The sequence below is a fragment of the Anopheles moucheti genome, chromosome 2 (assembly GCF_943734755.1).
Source record: "Anopheles moucheti chromosome 2, idAnoMoucSN_F20_07, whole genome shotgun sequence".
NCBI classification, from domain to species: domain Eukaryota; kingdom Metazoa; phylum Arthropoda; class Insecta; order Diptera; family Culicidae; genus Anopheles; species Anopheles moucheti.
In genome coordinates, this window is record NC_069140.1 from 98,784,241 (window position 1) to 98,808,891 (window position 24,651).

The 24,651-nt window shown below is 41.9% G+C and overlaps 1 protein-coding gene across 2 annotated transcripts; it reads left to right on the forward strand.

Moving 5' to 3' along the window:
* Positions 1–245: 245 nt before the first annotated feature.
* Positions 246–13,849, forward strand: LOC128298859 (protein scylla-like). Of its 2 annotated transcripts, none has more exons than XM_053034658.1 (4): positions 246–1,707; positions 3,974–4,559; positions 4,657–4,767; positions 4,945–13,849. In XM_053034658.1, the coding sequence occupies exons 1-4, from the start codon at positions 1,590–1,592 to the stop codon at positions 5,027–5,029; spliced, it is 900 nt and encodes a 299-aa protein (XP_052890618.1). In that variant the 5' UTR covers positions 246–1,589; the 3' UTR covers positions 5,030–13,849. The 2 variants fall into 2 exon arrangements, with proteins under 2 accessions (XP_052890618.1, XP_052890619.1); XM_053034659.1 differs by lacking the exon at positions 246–1,707 and adding an exon at positions 2,588–3,087.
* Positions 13,850–24,651: the final 10,802 nt, after the last annotated feature.

Here is a 24,651-nt window from a genome sequence, read left to right on the forward strand (position 1 = left end):
GCTCTGCCGTCGCTCTCACGCCGCAGCATGCCGTACGCACATGCAGTTCGGTATATACGGGCACCGAGGAGGGTTCGGCTTTTGTGCTTCGTGTGCGTGCAGCACGAGCGTTCGGGCCTTGCTGTGTGTGCGTGCCGCTGTGTTGGTGCTCTTTGTTTCGCGTTCGGACCGGTCCGTGCGATGGTGTGCGTGCGCTCTGGTGTAGCTTATAAATAGGGGGCTCGGTTGCCGGCCGGGAATTACTTAGTTTCTTTCAATTGATCAAGCAACATCTACTCGTTACATGAAACAAGCGTTCCGCAAAAAAACGGGCGATAGCAAGAGCAAAGTCCTCTCGCAAAATCAAAGGCAAACTGTTAGAAACGAGAAAAAATACGGAAACGGAATTAAGCTAAATTCCCAAGTGACATTTTAAAGCGTGTGCGTTTAAGTAAGATAAAACAGAGAAGCAAAGTTAAATCCACTTCTGGTACAAAAATAAAGCGGAAGGATACTAAAATCGCACAAACGGAAAAACCGGTGTATTATGCGTATCTGTGTGTGAGTGTGTAGTAGATGTGTGCGGAAAAGCTTCAAGCCATAACTTAGCGAAACCGCCCGGGCAGGAGGAAAATCGTGCTGTTCCGAATGAAGGGAAATTGATTTTTCCAGCTCGTTTTTTTTTTACTACTAATACACCGAAACAGTGGTGCCAGCGTGTGGTTTTTCCTTCATGTTTGACGCTTGTCAGGTACAGGGACACAACACGGTACAGCGGCGAAAGCGCAAGAGAGCAAGTGTTGAAAAATTGTGATTTTTCCACGACGCCCCCACCCCCGTTCGAGTGTGTGTGTTGTCTTGGAATGCGAAGTGTGCGTGTTGCGTGAGCTTTTCCGGGTGGTTTTCGAGCAAATGAGCAGCTAGGAAGAAGCGAAAAGCGCGCACCCCCCCGCCGCCGTCACACAAGAAGCCCGACAGATGCAGGAAAGCGGCGACGAATCAAAGTGATAATCAAGTGCTGTGAAATTACAAATAATACATTTTAAAGTTAAATAAGGTACGCGTTTAAGAACGAACGAGCCTCTCCGCCCTCAACTCAACAGAAGAAGACGCAGCGAAAAGCGAACCGAGGGAAACATTCTGGAAGAAACAACACAAGTATTCCCATTTTTCTTCACATCCCAGCGAGAGAACGAGAGCGAGTCTTGGAAGCGGAAAAACGGAAACATAAAAACGCAAATCGACTACGTTTCTAAGTCTACTATTAATCGATTACTCGTTATAAGGCGTACCAAAACACAACACGCAAAACAACAAAAAACGAAGAGCAAAGCTGACAAGTTCAAATAGAGTTATAGAAGCGAGCCACTAAAGAAAGCCACGGGAAAAACAACGAGGAAACCCCCGGAACGAGGAAACTGACCCAACAATCACTTCGGAAGCACGAAATCGTCCTTCAGGTTATCATCTCGTGAACAAGTGTGAAGTTTCGTGTGCGTGAATTTTCCTGTGCAGAGAGCACAAGTGTTCCCCAGCAAACGGAAAAAAAACTCGACCAAAGTCGAGACTCTAGCACATACACTTTTCACCCGGTTTTCACGGTTCGATTTATGAGTGCGAATTACGCTGCAATCGACGAATTGGTTGAAGAGTTTCTGAAAATGGAACTCATCTCTGTGCCGCCGTATCCGGGCCAGCTGGGCTACCTGGGATCGACCAAAGTCAACGGTAAGTGTACTTTTCACTGCAGGAAAATTCATCAATGTAGCCTTGTTGTATTGTTGTATATTTTTTGTATTGTTTTTTTGACCAATAATCAATTGCAAAATGTGTCACGCATTTTTTGACAGCCCCTCTGTTAATTGGGCTAATTTTTCTCGCCTTAATTCTCCCTCGCTTGCTTGGACCACACGTGCTAAAGCGTGAATTTTATGTTTTAGCACGCACCAAACTCGCGTGAGCCGTCCCCCAGGAAAAGGGAAGGAAAATTGTGAGATAGATAGCGTACACACACCAAAAAAGAAGGAAATTACATGCAAAAAACGCGATTTTAACCGTGTACACGGTGCCTATGTTCACGATTCGTACGGTTCACTGTTGCTAAGTGCACAAGTTTCCTAACCGGGTTGGATGTGTGCGTACGTGCGCGAGAGAGCGATGCAGGGCTACCCGTACGGAAGAGCGAGATAGTGCACGAGCCGGCAAAACCAGCTGGTTTCTCGTGACCTGAAGCAGCGCGATAGAGCGAGAGCGAAAATCTCCCACCCACCATCAGTACGCAATTTTCAAGCGCAGCCAAACCAACGGGAGTGAGTGAGAAACAGCTTGCTTCAGTGTGTTTCTTCTCGCGTTCACTTTACTCTCACTCTCTTTCTCACCCTTCGCGTTACACGAAACCGAACAGCTGATCGGACAGCAGCAGTGTGCCGTTACTTTGTGCTCGTTTCGCTCTCGTTCTCACACATCGTTTGCCGGCGCTCGCGCACTCTCTCCCGCTCGCACACTGTGCGGCTCAGGCCCTTCTGCTCGCTGCGCCGTGCGTCACTTCTTCACCTCATCCAAGCCCCACTCACTTCTTGTGTCACTCGCTTTCGAACCGTCGAACGGGCAACACACGCGGCGCGCGCTCTTCTCTTTCGGATCTCCCCCCTTTTTTTCGGACTTGTGCATGCGTGTGTGTGTGTGTGTGGTTGCTGTTGCCAATATGTGCTGTGGTGTTTAGTTATCTTTTTGAAACAGCTCCGGAAACAGAAGCGAGTGATAGTTTTCTTTCCCCAACACTTTTGATGGTGAAAATTTTCCCACTACCTCACTCACGGCGCTCGGTTTTTTTTTCGATTAGTTTCGTGCATTTTTCCTGCTGTTTTCCTGCTGCACGAGTGCGATAATGCGGTGAAGTTTTTCCACGCTCCGAAGCAGCTTGTGGCTTCCTAGCTTATTTATTCCCAGTTGAGTTTTTCCGTTTCGATTCAAAACCCTTCCCGTCTTGCGGCTGTGTGTACGTGCAGTGTTTTTGGTGAAAAGCGCTTTTGTGAAGTTCGTTCAGAGTTTTGCGTGTGAGTCGTGAATCGGAAATAAAAGCGTTACCCGGCATACGAATGTACATCAGTAGGTATCTGCCAAGTTCGTGAACTGTGTTGTGTCTTATTGCAGAATAGTTTTCCGCACTCACACACAGACACGATCGATTTTTTATTTTTTTGCATTTCCTTTCCACGAGATCTTCTTTTTAATCTCATGCTTTTCCTCAACTTTTGGCTTACTGCGATCGATTTTCCTTCCAAAATTCATCCCTTTCATGCGGGAGCTCCAAAAAGGAAAGACGAGCAGAGAAAATTCGACCGAGCGAGAGAGAGGACGAACCCTGCAAAGACGGAACAGCTGTTTGTGTTCCACATAATTTTTTGTACCCTCTCGTGGGCTGGTGCGGATCGATAGAAAATGGTTTCGTTTTCACTTCACACAAGTGCGCCACGAGAAAAAAGAGCGTTCGTTGGGGATTCGCTCCCACTCACTCTCTCGCTCTATTTCGCTCCGAAGCACAATTTTCGTAAGCTTTTTAGCAATTTTCTTTTGGAGCTAGCTTTTCTTCCCACCAACTCCATTTTCTTACCCCTTTCGCTCACGCACACTGGTGACCACGGGAGAGGAAAATCCCGGAAATCTCGTTTCGTTGGAAGAGATGACGATGGCCAGCTGAGCCCGGTTGGCGTTGGTGTGTGTGTGTGTGTCCAAAGAAAAAAACGATGCTCATTCCGAGCATGGAGAGAAATTTCCCTTCCTCTCTCGCCCTCTCGCCCTCTCCTTCTAAGCTGCACGCAAAAACTGGGAAAAATCGATTCTGACGTGGCCTCCACACACAAATGTTCAAGAGGGGTTTTAATTGTTTTCGCAGAAAATGCGACTTTTATCTGTTAGTTTTAGCAGTTAACACAATAAAAGTAGCGTGTTTTACTGATGAAAAATGTTATTATTTGTTTTTCTCTTTGCACAGATTTCCGTACACCGTTGATGCCAATCCCGGCCAATAGTAACAAGAATTCTAATCAAAGCCAACGCCATCAGAGCCAGCCGCAGCAGCAACAGCAGTTGCAGCAGCAGCAACAGGCCCCAAGTCAGCAGCAGCAGCAGCAGTCTCAAAGTCAGCAGCAGCTGCAGCGCAGTCATCACAATAGCAGTAGCCATCATCACCACCATCATCATCATCATCACCATAGTAACGCTTCCCACCAGAGCCAGCTGCAGCATCAGCAGCAGCAGCAGCAGCAGTTGTTGCAGCGTCAGCAGCAGCAGCAGCAGCAGCAGCAGTACTATAGCGAGAACCAGTATCCGCTGGAGCCGGCGACGATAGCGCTGACTGCCTCGCCGCACGAGGATGCGCTGCAGAAGCTGACCCAGCGGCTCGAGAGCGAGCTGCGCATTGCCAAGCGGCAGCATCTGGCCTGCACCGAGGTGTTGCTGCCGGCCGATCTGCTCCCGAGGATATCGTCCGAGATGTTCGAGCAGTCGGAGAAGGAACCGTGCGGCATCCGTGGTTGCACGATCTATATCGAGTTTGAGGACGAGCCTGATAACACACGGTAAGTGTCGTTCGCGTGACCGATGCCATCCTGCTATCTTTGTTTTCGAGCTTGTTCTAATGTTTGTCGACACCTTCGTTTTATCTTTCTCCTGCAGGCGGATTGCGACCATGAAGACCGATCCGAACACCGTGTCCACGTTCGAGCTGTACCTTACGCTCAAACAGGACCGACGGGGATGGACTTCGATTTTGCCACAATTTTTGAAGTAAGTTACCCACACCATTTCCCACTCTTGTTATCAACTGTCCTTCGGGGTTTTCATTAGTTTTACATTTTATTTTCGTTCTTGTTTTTATTGTGCAATTTTCTTGTTACACACATAAATACTTACATCTTGTTTGTCTTCCTCTTTTCTCGTTTCTTCCCTTCTCTTTCACTTTAGAAATTTGGCACGTGGCAGTACAATCATGATCAGTCCGGAGTTCCGGCTGACAAAGAACAAGCTCTACCATGCGTATTCCGACTAAACCACATCCCAATGATCCCCCACCTCCCCCACCATCCCCACCCTTCCATGTCACTCAACCCCCCGCTATGAGGTTGGGAGGCAAAATTGGAGGGGACGAAAAAAAAACCCTCCCCCCCCCCCCCCCAAAAACGCTCATCAGGCGAGTGTGTGTTTCTCACCACCCACCGCACATCCCAACATCTCCTCGCGAGAAACGTGTGTAGCGTGGCAGCGTGTAACGTCCGGCGGCGTGTCCATCAGAAATAGGAGAACGACAACTGAAATATACCACCCCACTCACACACACACACCCCACACCACCACCACCACCACCAATGCAAGAAAACGAACGGAAGTGATTGTGTGCGATGATGAAACGAAAAAGAAAAGATGCATTCAATGTGCGTGTGTGCGTGTACGTGCGTGAAAAAGTGCAACAACCCCCCCGCGAGGACGCTTTAAATATCTCTAATTGGAGTGCATTTCTCTGTCTCTCAATGAGTGTCCTCAGCCAGCTGGTGCGCGCGTGATGGTGTGCAATCTGTGATTAATCTGGTGGACGATTTTGCTCGATTTTGGGAGTGGAAAGTTGATGGAAGCAAAGCAGGAGGAACTACCCTCCTCTTGTTCCCTCTCGCGCCCCTCTCCACTACAACCCCCCCATCGAACTGTGATTATGTGATTATGCGCTCGAATCGTTATGTTTGTTTTGTGCCCCTTGGAGCAGTAGAAGAAAACAAATGGCCATCGAAAGAGAGGAAGGTATGGAAGCAGTTGAATGATATGTGGACAGTATCATCGAATCGAGTAAGAAGATTTCCCGGCGTGAGTTCACGCGTGTGTGCTTGTGTGCGTGGTGTGTGTGGCTCGTAATTTCATCGCACCGGGGTGGTAGTGCATTCGATAATCAGCAGCAGCAGCATAGCGTCCCTTTTACGCACATCTGTCGTGGTGTGTTTGGGAATAATCAACAGCACAACACCCACCCCCCGCTGTGGAGTGCACACATCCCTTCGCGAGCGCGCCATCCGCCGCATTTGGAAGGATCGGATATTCAGCAGCATCAGGAAAGAAGGAGAGATAGTCAGCATATGTGTGTAATCAGCCAGCCAACAGTCGTGGGGGAGTATCATCTTCTCAAAAGTCGTGTGTGATCGTCCACTTTCTGGTCTCATTGGGGGTTGTTGCAGCATCACAACCTGCTCCTAGCATCCAGCATCAACATGCACGCACAGACACTACAGCTCATTTGTGTGGATGTGTGTGTGTGTGTGTGCATGCGTCGTCAACCCTTGGAATCTGGAACCCCCCGGTCAGCAGCAGCAGCAGCGCGCGGCACCAAAAAAAAAAACCCGAGAGCGAGTGTTGCCGGACTTGTGCCGTGAGTGAGTGTGCGTTTTAATAGGAACAGCGGAAAGGTAGGACGCGGATTTTCACCAATTTTTTTGTATTATTTGTTCCCTTAATCTTGCGCAAGGCGAGAGTATATCGAGAAGAAGAAAAAAACAAATAGAAGCAGGGAAGAGAAGAAAAAGGGACAAACGAAAAGAAAAGAAAAAGAAACGAAAGCAACAAAAACAAATTACTCTATAATATGTTATGTAGGGTGAACCTCCCCTCCCCCACTATTATGATATGAAGCAAAACGGGGGATGGGAGGAGATATGAGAGGTGAGAAAAGAGATGCAACTGTGTCTGCATCGGTGTGTGTGTTTAAGCGCGTATAGAACAGGAGACAAATTTTTTTGCAATGAAGAAGCGGAAGAAGAAAAAAAAACACGAAAACAAAAGAAGAAAAGTAACACGAAACAGCTACTTTTTAAGTATTTTATAAATATTTAAAAACGAAGGTGTACGTTGGGTTCTTTCTCCGTTTGCCGGAGAAACAATGGCGGGGTGAGGAATAGGCGAGGAAAACAAATTGAAAAAGAAACAAAAAAACCCAAGTGATGATTAATGTGTAAAACAAAAACAAAGGAAAGCTGAAATGCTATAAGTATGAACAACAACTAAGAGAACATAAGTAAGCGCAGGAAAACGAGAAGAAGGAATTTACTAGAAGAGAACCGGTCAAAGAGCCAATCGGATAAGAAAACATGAAACAACACACAAACACATCCTTAACATGTAAGCATAAACTACACACAAACACACCACGCAGGCATTGCAATACAAGAGCTAAATTAAGATGATATAGTAGGACAGCAAACAAATTTTTATAAACAACAAAAAACAATAACCAGCCGAAGCAAATCAATACAACACGCGCACACGCATCAGCCAACACACGCACGCACGCTGTGGGCATTCGACCATCACTATTACCGTGAAGAAAGTTGGTAAGAAAATCAGTTTTTTTCCCAAGATTTTCAAACATGTCAATTTTGTTATTTAATTAATCGTTTGTTTTTTTTGGCAAGTACAAGGTAACACAAACTTTTGCGTTGTGTGTATATCTCATGTTGTGTTGAGATTGATTCCAACTCATGCGAACCTCTGGGATTGGTTCGGTGGATTTGTTTTCATTTCGTTAATTTTCCATTTTTTTAACGCGTTTTTTTTAATCTACTTTTATTTCAAACCAAATAAACCACAATAATTGTGTGGTTGGAGTAGGTTTGGCTTTCTGCTTCTGTGTGTTTACTTGCGCAAACACACAATCCCGACGAATCGTCAAACGTGTTTGATGAGGATACTATCGTTTCATAGCGGGTTTGGTTTTCTGGGTATTTTATACAAAAAAGTATTTCGTTCTCCATCTGTCCAATGTGTGTGCGTGCTTAGGTTACTGTAAAGCTGATGCGTCTCATACGAAGGAGAAAGGGCTAAAACCCCTTGGCTTGTGCGTATGTGTTGGTTGGTTTAATGCTTTCGGCTGGGGTTTGGTTGAATATTTTAAATCTGCAACACTCGTCTAATTGTGAACGAATTATTGTGATGATTTCCTAGTGATTTTCCAATTTTCCTCTTACATATTACGCGTCCTCCTTTACCCAATCCTCCATCCTGTCGGGAGGGTAGGGATGAGAACCCAAGGGGGTCCTTCATATTTTCCACCGCGTATCGGAGGACAGTGGTTTGTGCTTTTGTTTGTTGGCTGGGAAAGCAAGGGGGGCCGATGATCCCACCCACTCTCCCACCCGGGTGCGAAAGGAAGGACAGGACAAAGCAGGCAAAACAAATTTAGAAACCCCGTGAGGAGATTTTGCGTAAGCGAACAGGGCGTTTGTTGAGTTTTTCTTTAATATATATTGTAGGCATGTACAAAAACAAATTCAATTGTGAATGCGCGTGTGGCAAGGGGTTTTTTTGTGTTCCATTTCATTCACAACTCAAAACCTTCCCTTTCCCACGCGTTCAGGCGGTATTAAGTGGTGTATGAATTTCGAATTAGTGGACGATTCCACACAATCTCACATATAACCTACAGCAGACGTGGCAGGGAGGGGTACATGAGCAGTGGGCGCAGTTATAGGATTTTCAAATTGTTTTTTACATCCAACAAATAATGGAAAAGAATAATTATTACTATAAGGAATACGCGACCAAGCGCTGATTAAGTTGAGATGAAAAGCAGGAACAAAACACTGTGTGTGTGTGTGTGAGGGAGGGAGAGAGAAAGGGAGAGAGCAGCAACGAAAGCATTTGCGCACATGTATGTGTGTATGAGTGTGTGTGTTTGCAAAGCAAACAAACAAACAAACGAAAAAGATAATACAAATCAGTGTACGATACCGTAACAACTTGTAATAGTTTTGCTTTTTCTTTCTGTCCTTTGCGATAAGGGGATGGAAAACCAAAAAAATCGGTCACGTTAAGAACAATACAAGAAAAACACACACCTCTTACCATATACACACAGTGCACCCACGATACAAACTAATTTTAAGGGCAAAAAGGGGGGAAAAAACCTGTGCAGCATGTTTACTTTCCTCTCACACAGTTCATTCGAACTGTGTTCTGTTCGACTTTATTGTTCTGGTTTTTGGGAATGTGTAACTTTCGGATCATTTTCATTTAATTGTTTCCTTCTTCCTTCTACAATGTTCAGTTCTTTAACAATGTTTAGATACTCTTTTTCTTCGATGTAAATCCATACATCCTTTCTCTGTCTATCTCTCTCTCTCTCTTTCGCTTACTATCTGTCTAGTACAAAACAAAGAAAGCACAGCGCGAGAGTTGTTAAAATCTGTTTCGGTTCGGTTTGATTTGTTTTTAAATGTTTCGGAATGATTGGACCTTTTTGCATAGTTCCTACTTCTTTTCCCGGTGAAGAAACGCCCGAGCTGTCGATCGAACACTTGGTGTAACGAACCCCAACACTTGTGGTAAAAACAAAACACTATGGACGAAAATCAAAATGGACGCAAAACGTTTGGTATGTGCAGGGGCAGCAGTGCGTGTTGAAATTTGAACAGTAAGGTAACAATTGGACGTTAAAAAGGAGGAAGCAAACAAAAATGGGAAGAAAAAAAAAACAAAAAAAGAAATTTAAAATTTAAATTGCAAAACAATGGAACAAAATTTAATAACGAACAGAAAATTTGCAGCAAAAAAAAACAATGGTACGAAACTAACATGATAAGCGAATACACACATACATACATACACGCAGGTTTTTTTTACGGTGTAGAATGAGCCGGACGGTGGTCGTGGAGGAGGAGAAGCGGTCGTGTTGAATTGCATATAGAGGTAAGCCGTGGAAGTCAGGAAAGCCGATAATAAAGCATTTGTGAGTAAAGGGATGGAAAGGAGAACAAGCAGTTAGGATGAGGATACATACAGATACACGCGCATACACTAAGACACTAAGTACAGTACACATATACACATCACGGATGGAAACTAAAAAAACTCCTTACAGCAAACAAGAAAAACAAAACAACACAATGGTGTAGTGCCGATTCCTTTCTAGCGAGGTAGCTCTTTTCCTCCTGTTTCGTTTGTTTTTGAAACAAGAAAACAAATCATTGATCTTAAGCTTAAGCATTGGAATAGGAGGATATTTTTTGAAAATGTTTTTCCTTTTTCTCTTTTGTCTAACAACAAAACAAACTACACACGCGAAGAGAATACTTGGCTGCGTTAAAAGTGGCGGAACAAACAAAACAAACAATGAGAAGAAGTGAAAACAAAACAAAAAACAAAATAATCAAGCGTAAGTTAAAGAGACAAACACACGAGCATGATAAGATAAGAAATGGATGTGTGCGCGAAAGCAAACACAAGCAGAAGGAAGCATTGAGCGATGATAATATGATAAGCGACGTGGAAAAGAATTGCAGGAGAAAAACTGGAAAGGGATATCTAAATATCCCCCCTCCCCGTTGTGAACGAGAAAGGAACAAAAAAAAGGAAACGAGAAAGATAAAAAAAAACGCAGAATGGGGTGACGCATATTGCACGCGCCCGAAAAGAAGCATGGCGGCAGAGCATGTGTGTGCATGTGCGTCGTAGCTCGGTACTGGTCGTGAGAAGATGAAGGATACAATGTGAAATAGGGAAAAAAGGATAAAACCGTTTCATTTGTGATATTTGAATTTACGAATTAAGGATAAAAATATCTTTCTCCTTTTTTTTTATTACTACCCCTTTACCGCTACTCTATTATTATTATTATAATTTGTTTTTAACTTATGTGTAGTAACCTTTCCCGTTTTCTTCTGCAAGTTCTTTTCTGTTTTTTTTTTATTATTTGTGATCTCACTGTCTTTTGTTTTTAAGACATCCAATAGTCGTAGAAGTTGTTTTTTTGAAGAAAAAATAAAATCCCACATGAATAAAAAAAAATGTGCAAAATAACAAATTTACTTTTCTGTCTTTTTATTATTTATTTTTACCATGGTATTCACTCTGACACTTGTGTGCACCGAAATGATTTTATTGTTTTCCTTTGTATGTGTTTTGGTTCGTCTCTTGCGTTCGGTTTTTCCTGTTGATTTCGTTATTCTGTTCGCTGTTTGAAATTTTCCGTTCGTTTCGTTATGGTTTTCAGCTTTTTCGGTACGAGTTTTGCGTTTTTGGTTCTTTATTCCTCTCTTACTATCTGCGAGTACCGCACGACTATCTACAGCTGTGTAAGTGCAGCGTTGTGTAAGTGGAGATAATAAAAAAAGGATATCAAAACAAAACTAATAATACCGTGGAGAAAATATCAATTAGCAAGAGCCCTCCAGCCTGATACAAGTACTCATTTACTAGCAGCCACCCCCGGATTGATGGATATGAAGAAAAATAATAACAAAACATCATATTGAGCAGAACCAGTATAAACTTAATGCAAAGTATCTCCCCTGTTTTACGTCACCCACCCCATGGACTGGCTCCCCATCCTCCCTATATTGTGTACAAGCAGTTGGATTCGCAATACAGCGCAAATAAATAGTAAAATTATAGTAATCTCACAGCTACACACTCACACAAACACACCACGAATGGAAATAAAGTAAATAACACGGAAAATTATACACTCTCCCATACACACGTACACTCCACTCAGCTGAAACATGCCGTCACCGGTTACAACAATAAACCCCGAGAGTGTTGTGAGATACGGGCGAGAAAGAAAAAACAAAGAAACACAACAGATGAAACCAGAAAACTCTAATTGTTATTGCTCTTATAACGTACGTGAGAAGGGAAAGAAGGAAGAATTCAGAAACAAAACGCCACGACGAATCAAGCGATCATCCAACCGAAAAGCGGCATTGAAAGATACGGAACAAACAAACAAACAAACAAACAAAAAAATTACTCAACAATATTACAAAAAAACTACCAAAAAACAAAACTTAAACAAAAACGTATATGTATGTGTCTGTAGTAGTTATTAACAAATTAATCAATAAAACAAGAAAAATCGAAACGTGACAAAAACAAAATAAAAAAAAAAACCACAAAACTACAATACATCAAATTTTACAAAATCACTTCTCTTCTTACCGCTTATATTTTCCCCTATCTCCCCCTCGGGGGTGTGTGTATCCAAAGATGGAAAACATTTGACAAATGAATTGAGCAAGAGAAAGAGAAATAAATAAAACAAAGCAAAACTATCATCCGCTTGTCGATGTTGAGCGCGTGTGTGTGTGTGTGGGTGTGGATGTTTTTTTACGGGAATAAAATGGAGCGATAAATTATACTTCTATATACGTAATTTCATCGTTTCCATCAAATTTTCCCTCTTTAGCCTTATTAATTTTGGGGTGAATATTGTCCGCTATTATGAAACATCAACAACATGGCCGGAAGAATGAAGAGTAGCACTCATACACACACACACACACCACCCTACAAAATTTACTTCCTGCCTCCCCCTTCCCCCGTCGAGAAGCATGTACGAGGAATGAAGGGTGGGTGAGGGATGGGGAAGGGGTGGTCGCTGGGGGCTGAACATTAGAACAAAATCCCACCAAAAACATGAACTTTTAATTCCCTCTCTCGCTAGTGGATGTTTTTTTTCTGTTTGTGCCCTTGCGTGGATGCGGATTGTGTTGTCCAGGGTGTATTGAATTAAAAAAAAACAGAACAAGGAAACTGATCTACCATTACAAACTGAAAGGTGAACGGCCACCCCCGACCCCCTATCTTCGTTTGACTTTCTCCGCAAAGTCCACTGGCCAACTGTATGGAAGCTTTCGTTGTTTGCTCATGAAAAGTCTGAACAATTTTTAAGAAGCAACGAGGAATGCTGAAATATTGTAATGCGATGTTTAATAAGAATAGCGTCGTGAAAAACAGAACACAATCTCACTAAATCTTGGAAAAGGCGGCCGTTGCAGGAGAAAATCAAAATGGAAAAGATTCCAAACAAGCGGGAAGAGAGAAGCGAAAGTAAATGGGAATGAAATACAAAACAGTCGGTAAGGAGAAGGAAGACACAAAAGAAGATGAAGATGAAGAGGAGAAACAAATAAAAAGTACTGTGTGTGTGTTTTTCTATATTTATATAATATACATAAAAAAATATATATATATACACATATGTCGATGGTAGAGGACGGTATAAAATATTATAAACGAAAAGAAAAAGACAGGAAAGGAAATGAACAAAAAAAGAAGAAAAGAAACAAAGCCGTCGGATACAAATGAGGAAACAAAAACAAAAGTAAACAAAACAAAAAAAAAATACTAGGATTTTCAAATTTGATAAACTATTGATAATAAATGAAGCCCAACAAATTTTTACACAGTGACATGACAAAAGCAAGGAGGAAGAAAAAGAAAAGAAAAGAAGGAACATAAATCAACCAAAAAAAAAACTACTTAATACATATAACACATACAAAGGAAAAACACAACTTAAACGACTCGAAATGTGGAGGATGGTAAGAAATCTTTGAAGACGAAAAATGATTGAACTCCATCATCATCAACCCTTGAAACACCATCCTCCATTCTTGCCTTTTGCAAATGACAATTCGGTTTTGCCTCCGCTGTGTAAACGGGTTGTTTTGCGTGATGTTGACGACAGAAGTTATCTTCAGTTTCTGCCTTCTAGTTTTCTCACCTTTAAGCTTCACTGCGATTGATTGTTTTGGAATAAAATTTCACTCGTTTTGTAGCTGATTAACGATTCACACGTTTCAAATGAGACATTAATTAACATCGCCTCTTTTTTCATAACTTTTTTAAGTACAACATTGTGGTAATGCTTGTTATAGCTAGGTTGCTATGTTGAAAAAAGAACCAAAAACAAAACACACATTCAAACACACAGTACTTATTACAAAAAAAGGAGTAAAGTATTACTAAACCAAACGATAATACGATTCATATCCCGAGAGTAAAACCAGCATGATAAGTAGTGGCGACACAAAAAAAAACAAAAATTAAATAACTAACTTTAAAACTACACAAACAAAACACACAAACGGCTTCAGTCGGTCAGAGCTGTGTGAAGGAAGAGAGCAAAACAGTGCAAGTTTATGGATAGTATATTGGGCATATAGATAGCTCGTACGAGCACAAAAGGTAGGAGCGCCGTGCGACGAAAGCGAGAAAAATGGCTAAACATAACGAAAACAAAACAAATTAAAAAATAACACATCTCAATAATCTGTATGTAATTGTAGTAGATTTTTTCCTCATTCAAGAAACCAACACGTAAACCCAACCGTACCGAACCAGTAGAGCATAACAGAACGAGAGCAAACCAGCATAAAACCAAACTAATCGTATTGGTAAACTCAGTAATCTCACGCTAAGCGCAAAAAAAGAAAACCATACACACTCACAGAAAATCCAAGATAAAAACGAAAAGTTCTCCAGCGAACTCCATTTAGTGGTATTGTAACTTTTTTCTCGTTAAAAAAAAGTGTGTCGTACATTTTGTTTTTGAAACCGTAATGTGTTTGTTGGCTATTCATATCTTCTGCTCGTGTGAAGCTTCTTTGGAATCAGCGAGGTGAAAGGAACATAACTATACAGAATGAAACGAGAGCAACAAAGTAATACGCATTTGATATTAAACAGACACCGAACACAAATAATATTCAATAGCTATTGGTAAAAGAAAAGGTAAAACAGTAAATCATGAATAGGACGAAAACATTCAACCGAACAAGCAAACAGTCTACTACACCGCTTATTACTATGTGGCACACAGGTGGCATTTCTTTTCTGAATTTTGTTTCTAGAAATCGATGTGGAATTAAACGAAAAGCGAAGAAAAACCGCATAGAAAGGAATAACGAATAACATAGCAACCCGTTGTGCTAGTTGCTCGACAAAAGCGTAAAAGGCATTTTGTCTGATCAACGACAGCAGCGACAGCAGATACGGTGTAAAGTGTGTGTTTAAACCTGCAAACGGGAACAATAATCATTTAATCCTTTCCGTCGACGTCTAACGTCACGCCATTTTACTCTTCTTTTGCGTTTTGTATCGAACGATAAGATTTTGCTCTTGGCGATGGAGACGCCCGGTACTTTACAGAGGGCTGACGTTCGTGGCGTTGCGCGTGAGTGCGTGTGGGTGTGGTTTGGAGCTGAGGGGCAAATCGTTGTGTTTTTTTACTCTTCGCAATAGCAAAAGCATAAGCGGCATTCGAAGCTAAAACCATTCGATGTACAAACCATGTATTGATTAATCGTTTATCCTCATTGTAATACCCTCCGTATAGATAGCGTTAGCGTGTAAGTAATAATTACTGTGCTGTATTAGTCATAGTTCCACCCAGCAAACGATGAGTTTATGATTTTTGTTGTGAAAAGTTAATTTGCTGACTTCTTATTCGTTTTTTCTTGTATTTTAAAAATAAGTTTAGTTTTGACTCATAAATCTTTGATTGTTTTTTTTTTGCATTTTCTTTCTTTTCTTCTCTGCATTTTTAATTTTGAATTTTAAAGCTTGTTTCTTATGTTTTAAATTGATTTAACTTGATCTGTTTTATTATTATTTACGAATTTTATTCATCGTTAGAAAATGGATGAAAACTCTTAACGTGATAATTGTGATCGTATCCCACGCTCCTTACCAAACACACACATACTCACCCAGGCCGGTCACGGTCACATCGTCGCAATGGAGAATAAATCCATCGAATGTCAGCAAACAATGGTACTGCAAGTACCCAAAATCCACCCTAAGTACAAACGAATAAATGAAACTCCAGTTTTTGCTTCCGTAAAAGACCAGGCGTCTCCATGCATGGTCCACCGGCTTTTTGGGGCCCGGAAATGGTACGAGACGGGATAGTTTTTGTAATCAGTATTTGATGTAAACATCCACGTGTGCACGTGATGCACTGTTTTTTTTTCCGTAGTTAGTCGAGCCCGGCCCGGAATGTGCAGCCGAAGAACTGATAGTGGCTGTTTCACACTCGAAACACACAGTGGCTCTTAGTATTTTCTAATTCCAACCGTGCAGACTCTCGCCTCATACCTGTTTTTTGTCGCTGTTTTCGAAAAACCAGCTAAAAAATCACCGCTGAGCTAAAATGGACAGGACAAACCGAAGATTGTGCAGAGTGAGGGTCCGTTACAGTTTTGATCTAAATGATGGTTTTGTGATACAACTTCTCGTTTAACGTGAACCCAGCTTTTGATCGCAATAATGTGATTTTGAGTTTCGTCCTCATCGGTTGAACGGTTTGCATTTTCAAAGTGACGAAAACCAGTGAATAAAGGTGTGTGTGTTTCGCAAACGGAAAACACACGAGTTTCTATTAAAGTATCGAAAAGTAAATTACCCTAAGTTATATCCCGGTTGAGCAAAGTTCGTCATGCGTAGTGGTGGTTGACAGTGCAAGCAAAACCAAAATACCCACGAATATAGATTATGCAACGTCGATCGAACGTAAAGATAGGATCGTAATAACAAAGAAAAAACTGTCTGTGTAACTCTGTGTGTAATGGATAAGATAAAATGATTTAACTGGACGATAAGCGAAGTGTGAGGTGGTAAAAGGGAAGGAAACGAATGGAAAGACAGCAAACAAATTATAAGTGATAGTATCTAAAAGTGATAACAAGTAAGGCACGCCCAGGCGTCCCTGAACGAGCAAAAACCAAATAATAACCAGAAAGAAGAAAAAAACAAAAAATCGATCAAACAGAACATTTAAAGCAACAAATTATGGCTGAATCCGGCAAAGTTTGAAAACACAAGAAAACCTTCACCGAAACGATAACTTACAAAAAACTGTTGTAAAACTTGGAAATTTTGTGCATAACAAAATAAAAACGAAAGTCAAACAAACAAACCGAAAATCCCTTAACCATGGTAGGCATTTAACAAAATTATGTCATGAACATAAAAAAATGAAGAAAAAACCAACCGCAAAACAAAACAAAAACACGATACTATGTGGTGGACAATTTAGCAAAGCATAATAAATCTTACAAATTTGAAAACGAAAACCCAACACGAAAGAGCATACAACAGTATCCTGTTTGTTGTTATTACAAACAGACAAGCCTTCGTCTTTCCACCGGCGCAGAACTCACTCAGCGTCAAGAAAAGAGGCTAAGGAAAGAAAATTAATATCGTTCTTTCCGTTTCTCGTTCTTGGCGCTGTACGGTTTTGTGTTTTCTTCGCTTCCTTCCTGATGAAGTTTCACCTTACTAGCAGGGTACACCTTTTGAACAAAAAAACAACATCTTGGAAAAGGATATCCGAAAGCGAAATGGTAACGATCATCCCCACCACGTTGTCCATCGTGGGGGCATATGATAATGCACTAAAATAAACCAACTATCTTTAACAAAACCAAACGAAAAACACATCCAACCCGCACATACGCACACAGCAAACAGCTAACCAGACACAGTTTTCGGGGTTTGTTTTACTTCTGCCTTCTGTGTGGGTCGTATGCCTTTTGCACGAGCGTTCATAACGAATTTAATATGCTGACCGATGCTCCGATGCAGTGTGTGAAAACTGTAGCACGAAACAAAGCAAAAACAAAACATAAAACGGTTTCCGAAACCTTTACCACCCCCCCGGCCAAAACGCAACGGAGAACCAAAACGGTCGTTGTTCCGCTGGCACCGTGGAAGAAGGCTAGAGTCCCCTGGAAAAGTTCAAATACCCAACAAAGCACACACGGCGGCGGCGGTAACTTTCATTGCTTCCGTAGTATGCGTAGGTCCTGCTATTGGAAATCATGTAATCATGTGTTTTGCGGCGAATGTTGAGACGAATGAAAGAAGCACATTGTGATAGTAAACCCTTCTTCCACGGTGCCAGCGAACAAACTAGTGGACATATTACCACGACAAAATGCGCCATTTCGTTTGTTTGTTTTAATCAAAAACCCAAACCAAATCTTGAGGTTTTGTTGTTTTGCATTCCTTTCTACCGTCTGCGCATCCAACTCTATCGTCACGCCCAACAAACAATCGTCACGCAAGATGAAAAGTACATTCACAAATAGGAAATAAACAAAAAAAGCAAACGGGGTTAAAGAATAAATCAATAAACATGATACAAATTAGCAACGTAAGTGATTAATAAGTGTAAGTTTTGCAAAACTAAAACTGTGCAAGTACTAATAATATACCACAAAACAAATACGCAAACACAAATCGTAGTAGTTTGGAGCAAGAAACAAAACAAAACGGTGCAAAAACAAAGAACAACTAGCGCTAGAACAAGGAAAGAAACAAATTTTAACCGAAGGGAAATGAAGTGAAAAATGAGTGAAAAAAGCAAACAAAAAAAAAAAGAACATAAATTAAGTCGTACGTTTTCAAGCCTGTTACTTCAAGTAAACTTCTCACAACAAAACTGTGTGCATCTTTGATCAAAACGGAACAGCAAAACTGTCCAAAAACACTTCGCGCGCTAACTTTAATGATAAGCGTTTCATGGGTGAACATTTCTAATCACCATTAAACTACCAAACGAAAGGAACATAGCTTCTTCGAAACAACTGTTTTGCTAAATGCGCGCGCCTCTTCGTAATGAGCGTTTCGCTCGCTATTTTCTACCTTAATGCATGAAAAACATTAAAAAAACAAACCACTCCACTTAATGATAACTATGAACAACTAACAAAACAAAACAATGGTGATTGCGAAACGCGCAAATTGTGTTACTATTGAGTTCTAAACTTCACTTACTGTGGTAAGGGTAAAAGGTGGGGCAAAGCACGGAAGGACAGGTAGACGACGCAAAGGAAGTTGAGAAAACAACCAAAGAAGTGAAAAAAAAACAACAAAACGCTGTTGAACGATGAACGAACATATAAAGTTGTCAAAAAGCAAACGAAAGAAAAGACTTTTTTCCCCCGATAGGATTGTGCAACGCTTGAAACAAAGCAATGTGTAAACAAGGAAACACACTTGGTAAATTAAAAAGAAGAGGAGGAAGAAAAAACAACAACAAACAAACAAACGAAGGAACGAACAAAGCGAATAAACACTGTAAAACGACAGCAAGGGTCTATAAATTCTATGAATTTATACAAAAAAAAAATGCGCCATTTAACGTATGTTTAAACTTAGCCCGTAAGGTGACGTCAGTTTGGTTTGAATTTTTCAGTTTCAGTGTCCCTGTCAGATGAAAAGAACTTATGAAAAGTAAAAAACCAAAACAAAAAAAAAACGAAACAAAGAAACAACACGAATGGGAAAAGGTTGTCGGGGAAAAACGAAACATTATAGAGTATTCAATTGAAATAAAGTACTATGTGGAAATGAAAATTGTCTCGACTGTGTCGATCGTGTGTTTGCAAAGCGTCCGAAACGATCAACAAGGGATACGATCTCCAAACGGCAATCGATCGTAGGTAAGCTGTGTTGTGAGAAGTTATCAACCCACCACACACACACACACATGACACCGGCACAACAACCTCGCGCACCAAAAACGGTGCTATGAAGGTTGTGTGTTTTGATCTGGTGGATGGTGGAACAGGTAGGGTCGTGCCTGCCCGATCGCACGTAGCCGTAGATCAACAAACCGTTTCTCTACCGCCGCCCCACGTATCGACGGCGATCTTTTCGTACCGGTTGTCTGTACCGTTACGGAGCACGGTGGCTCGATCGCCGGTCTAGATGGCGTACGAGCACGGCGATGATGACGATATGTAGCGAGATGTGTATCGCATGCACCGAGCCGTGCGGACTCTCCCGAGCACGGTTTTCACTTATTGACATTAGGTTTGGTTACGTTTTCGCATTGCCGGTTCCACGCGAAAAGGTCAGCCCTCTATTTCCCTTTGCTGTTGGACGGTGTTGGTCGTTAGTTGCCGTGTGAAGCTGTTCATTAAGGGGTAGTCGCGGCACTGGTAGCTTGATTTGACAGCAGTCAGTAGCTTGTACATGATTACATTTTCTGTAATGCTATAACTATTCAACACGTTTGGTTTATGCTGGTGAGAAAATTCTTCAAATTTCTTGATAAGTTATTCTTCTTGAAAGAACAAATAATTAAGAGATTAATTTAAGATTCATAAACGATAACGTTTGTGTATCAAAAATCTTACAACAGAGAGCAATTATAATAACGCAAGAGTGAAATATAAAGCTCGAAATTTACTTTTAGAATCAATATAATAATATAAAGCCAGGTACAAGAGTGAATGATAAAAATTAAAGCTTTTTTTTTCCTTTTTTAGTCAAGCGTTTATCAATGTTTCAATATATACTCATCAACATTTTCTGTTTTATTTTTGGGTTAATATTATTTATAATGTTTTTCAAATGTTCTCTAAACTTTCCGCAGCGTTACTTACTTATTGTGATGTGGAATAAATTGGCTTGAACTCAATAACCGTTGTGAGCTTAGACAGTGTCTGAGCTGTTGACGAGACCCATCGGTTTCTGCCGGCCAGCAACCCGCGCGAGAGAAAGTAAGTGGAAGCGTATGGGAGGAACCACCACTGGTGAGTGGTGTACCTCAGAGGCTGTACAGACGTATTAACTCGAGGCAATGCTAGCCTTCGCTGAACACACCATCGTTGAACACCTCTATTCCAGGCCATTCGCATCATCGTCTACGCCATCGTCGTCGTGATGATCATTAGCGGTTGACTCTCCTCCACTGCCATTATTATGCCACTTTACAGCCCGATCAGATCACGCTCGAGTCCGGGTTTGAGGCCCGCGCGAAGAAAGGAAAGGCTGTGTAACAAACAGAGCACCAACGAAAGCAACACAAAAAAAAAGACAGGCAATGCAACAACTTAACCTCCGCACGTACCAAGTCTCACCGCCGCTGCCCCTCCCCCCCCAATTGCCAACGCGTACACACGCGAGCAAGCGACTTGAAATGATCGAAACCGATCGTGTGCCCTTTACAAATGGACGCGCAGGTTTCAACGAATCGGGGGCGCCATCGCCACCAACCAACCGGTGTCCCCAGCCGCTTTCCGTGCGTCCGGTTCGGAAAACTGGTCACCCTCGTAGCTGACCGGGCGTCGTAACGATGTAAAGGGCCCTTTTGCCCGTCCCGTACGACAAACAGCGGTCCCCCCCGGAGATGAAGATCACGGTACCCGGTGCCCTACGGCAGCAAGTTGCAGTACCGGGCACGTTTGGAGAAAAGTTCATGCCCATCAGACCGCCGCTGCGATAGAAGCAGCAGGCAGAAACGGCTCGGGACTGTCCGAAATAAGCAAAAAGGAAAAGAAACCGACAAAACCGGTTTGAGGAAACGGGAACCATTTTCCAGACGTTCCGCGTTTTGCTAGCCAAAGTTTGAGATCGTGCGCTTGGCCGCGCTCCTGGAGAATTGGGGCTTGCGGTCGATGCGGCCATAGTAGTAGCTTATCGTTACGGTGGCGATGGCAACTGACGGCGACATAATTTCTCCCCTTCCCGCCGCCACCGCCCTACTCTTCGGGGCCCGGGACGGGAAAGGGCTCGGCGTGTGGCTGAGTGGCTGTGTGTGTGCCGATGAGATACGATGGAGGAAAATCACGAACTTGGTTGTGGGGCAGATGGCAGCTGGGGTTGAGAGACGTGAACACTTTCATGCCTGTATAAGGGCTTTGGCGTTTGGCATAACGATTGTACTTGTCGGATGATTGAAATATGTATTTGCTTTTATTTTTCATGTTCTGCTCAGTTGTGCCCTTATTTCCTTACCAAACGCTTACGAGTTTGGCTTTGTTTTACTGCATCAGGAAGTGTACTATTTCACCGTCTTTGTTTTATAATCAATAAAAGAGATCAATTGTTAGTAAGTTAAACAAAAGAATGGTTTAATTTATTTTAAGTCTTGTGCTTAAATAATTGTTAGTACTTAGTTTGCTATTTTTTCAAGTTTAGTATTTTTCACGTGTATTTTTTTATTGTTCTCTAGTAATTTTGTTTTGGTTTTTTATTCAACTCTACTTTTCTTTTCTTTATTTCTATTCGTACTTGTGTTATCTTCGAATAATTTCTCATTTTACTTTTACATTTCTTTCCTACTATTTTATTATTTTAATTTTATCCATGTATATTATGTTTTTGTTTTGCAATTTTTGCTTGTCGTTTTATCTTGTGAAAGCCGAATAAAATAAATATTTTATTGTAGTTTGTTCTTAATATAATAATAAAGGATGTAATAATCCTTTAAATGTTGCAATTGTCTAAAAAATTGCTCCAAAAGCAGATACAGACTTTTCCTGTCTTATTAATTTCACACACAGTTTCAGCAACCATAACACATACAGATCATCGCTTCGGCCAGTGCAAACCGTCGAGGAAATGATTCCAAACAATCCAATAAATTAAAGCAAGAGTTCGATGCGGGACGTTACTACCGGCTTCGTTCGATACCGTCGAACATCGAGCCGCTTCCAACTGTGGCGAGTGGGGTCACTCTATCTAGTGCTCTATTTTTAGCAGAATTGGTTGATTGATGCGACAAAGCAACGGGCGCTAGACTAGCAGCGAACGGTGGAGTGTCAGCCTGGTTATGTCAACAATCAGCAGTTGGAGGAGGCTGATCGAGCTGAAGAAGTTTCGATCGAGCAAAGGGGAAGAAACAAAATAGAAAAAAAAACACATGTTCGTTAGGGTTGCTTGTGCTTCACTTTCACATAACCCAAACAACAAAGGAAAAACACAAGAAGAATTATAGAGCGATGCGAAAAAAAAAACAAATTACTTTACTCAGAGCAGTCCGTTCGAAAAGTCTTCCCCGTTGGAGCTGCTTTTTGTTCATTAAGGGATCGATCGCTAGGTAGTGTGTTTTGTTTATGTCTTCAATGAATCCCTGTATTGCTCTCGTTTTGGTTAAATTAATTTTGTCCCACTGGACACCACCCCCATCCGTGTTCATCCCTCGGTCACCAGCGCTAGAGCGAACACAATTTGATTTAGCGTCCTGCAATGCGTACGCTTTCCCTCTGCGTTCCGTCCACCCTTTTGTCGATCATCCCCAAACGGCGACAGCATGCGGTAGCGGTCCATAGTCCATCATTTTCGTGCCGGGTTCCAGCCGGCGGATTGGGTTTTATTTTTATCACAACTAAGCTTCAAGCCCACTTTCAGGCGAGCGAAATCGGGGACGACACTCGCTCTAGGAAGCGATGCATATCGATGCAAAAGGTTCAAGGTCTTCGATTCGTCGTTATTCATTTGCGCACAGTGTACAATTGAAGCATCATGCGTGTGTCTGTGTTGTGTTGTGTTTTATGAACCAAGAAACCAAAGCAGAGTTAGTAGCAGGAAGCGCTGGACACCGCTACCGAACAGCATCAGCAACAGCAAAAAGAAGAGAAAAAAAGAGCCAGTACAGACGCATGAAAAGGGCATGAAACTGGATTGAAGTTGATTTTTTTCAATTGATTTTAACTAACCTTAATGTGCGCGACGAGTCGCGTTTGAGGTTAACACTGCTTATTTCTCTCCGGTCAGTGTATTTTTGTTCAGTTTTTTTGTCTCCTTTCGATGTGTGTGTGTAAACGACAGGGTAGTATTAAAGGGTAGTAACAGCATCTTTTTGATATTTTAAGGTATGTTTTTCTTTCATCTCATTTATGTTTTTGTTTATGTTTTCATTATTCTTTCCTTAAGTTTTTCATTTCTTTTATAGAATAGATATGGTTTATAATTACAATCTGTCGGGACGTATTTTTTTACGGCTGGAACTTCTTTGCACATTTTACTTTCCATTTACTAACAATAATTATTTGAAAAAAGTACCTCGCACACACTGAACCGGCAAGAAAAATGGGTACGATCTGAAAAAAAGAAAAGGAAAAATAAAAGCAGCAACCCTCCAGTCCGCAGTCTGCACTCGGAAGGGATGCGCGATAGCAGGCGACGCCATGCCAGCAAACACGATTAGACTTCATTTGCATGAGAATAGTAATCTTTCACTCGATTCACTTCCATTCGATCGTTGCCTCCGTATGCTTAGTTGAGCGCTACGGTGGTAGATGGGTAGGGCAGAGATTGTGTGTTAGGTGTTGGGAAGGTTTGATCGTCTCCCGTTTCCCACTCTCTCCATTCAAATTTCTCCACCGGCTGACCCACCGGAGCGCAAAAGGCCTGGGCGCTCGAGTAGATACAGGCAGTGGGGCAGAGAGCAACATAAGTTGTTTACAACAAACGATCACACTATGCGAGTGTATGTGTGTGTGTGTGGATTGTATTTTTTCCCTTCGTTTCGTCGTTTCATTTGGATATTTCTTGCTTTAATTTTCAACTCCACTGGCTGCTTTGCATCACATTCGCCTTCAACCCGATAGCCTTTCACTCCGTCAGCAAACCCGTACCGCCGCACCCTCCCATCCCTCTTGGCCCAAATGGCCGGAGGCGATCATCTAGTGGCAACGATCGCGCTGCAACCGAATTAACGCAAAGGGTTTGAAACCATTTAAGCACGAACGTGAGTATTTTAAAACAGAGAGCAAAAAAAAAGAAATACATATTGTTCAGCTAAAAATGAAAAGATTAAAGAAGACGCTAAATCAGTGGATGTGTGTTTGATGCGGATGAAAGTCATCTTTCGTTTCATTGCAGCTAACCTTAAACAGAAAAAAACTTCCAACACCCCTTTCCAACATCGTCATCTCTTAGTTGTGAGTCTTAGAAACAATGGCAGCAGCGCTGCTAAATCGCTTAAAGTGGTGCATTGTGAATGGATAATGGTATCGCAAACATACTCAGTGGCACGGGTGCCACATCGGTGTAAGCTTGTAAGCCAACAATGTGATGTTGCTAGTGCGCCATGTGTCTTATCTTTTTGTACAGCAA

Bases quoted from the DNA above. Each gene is read 5' to 3' on its own strand.
- LOC128298859 (XM_053034658.1), top strand. From the start codon at position 1,590: ATGAGTGCGAATTACGCTGCAATCGACGAATTGGTTGAAGAGTTTCTG. The intron at 1,708-3,973 runs GTAAGTGTACTT...CTCTTTGCACAG, and splicing joins GGGATCGACCAAAGTCAACG to ATTTCCGTACACCGTTGATG. The intron at 4,560-4,656 runs GTAAGTGTCGTT...TTTCTCCTGCAG, and splicing joins GACGAGCCTGATAACACACG to GCGGATTGCGACCATGAAGA.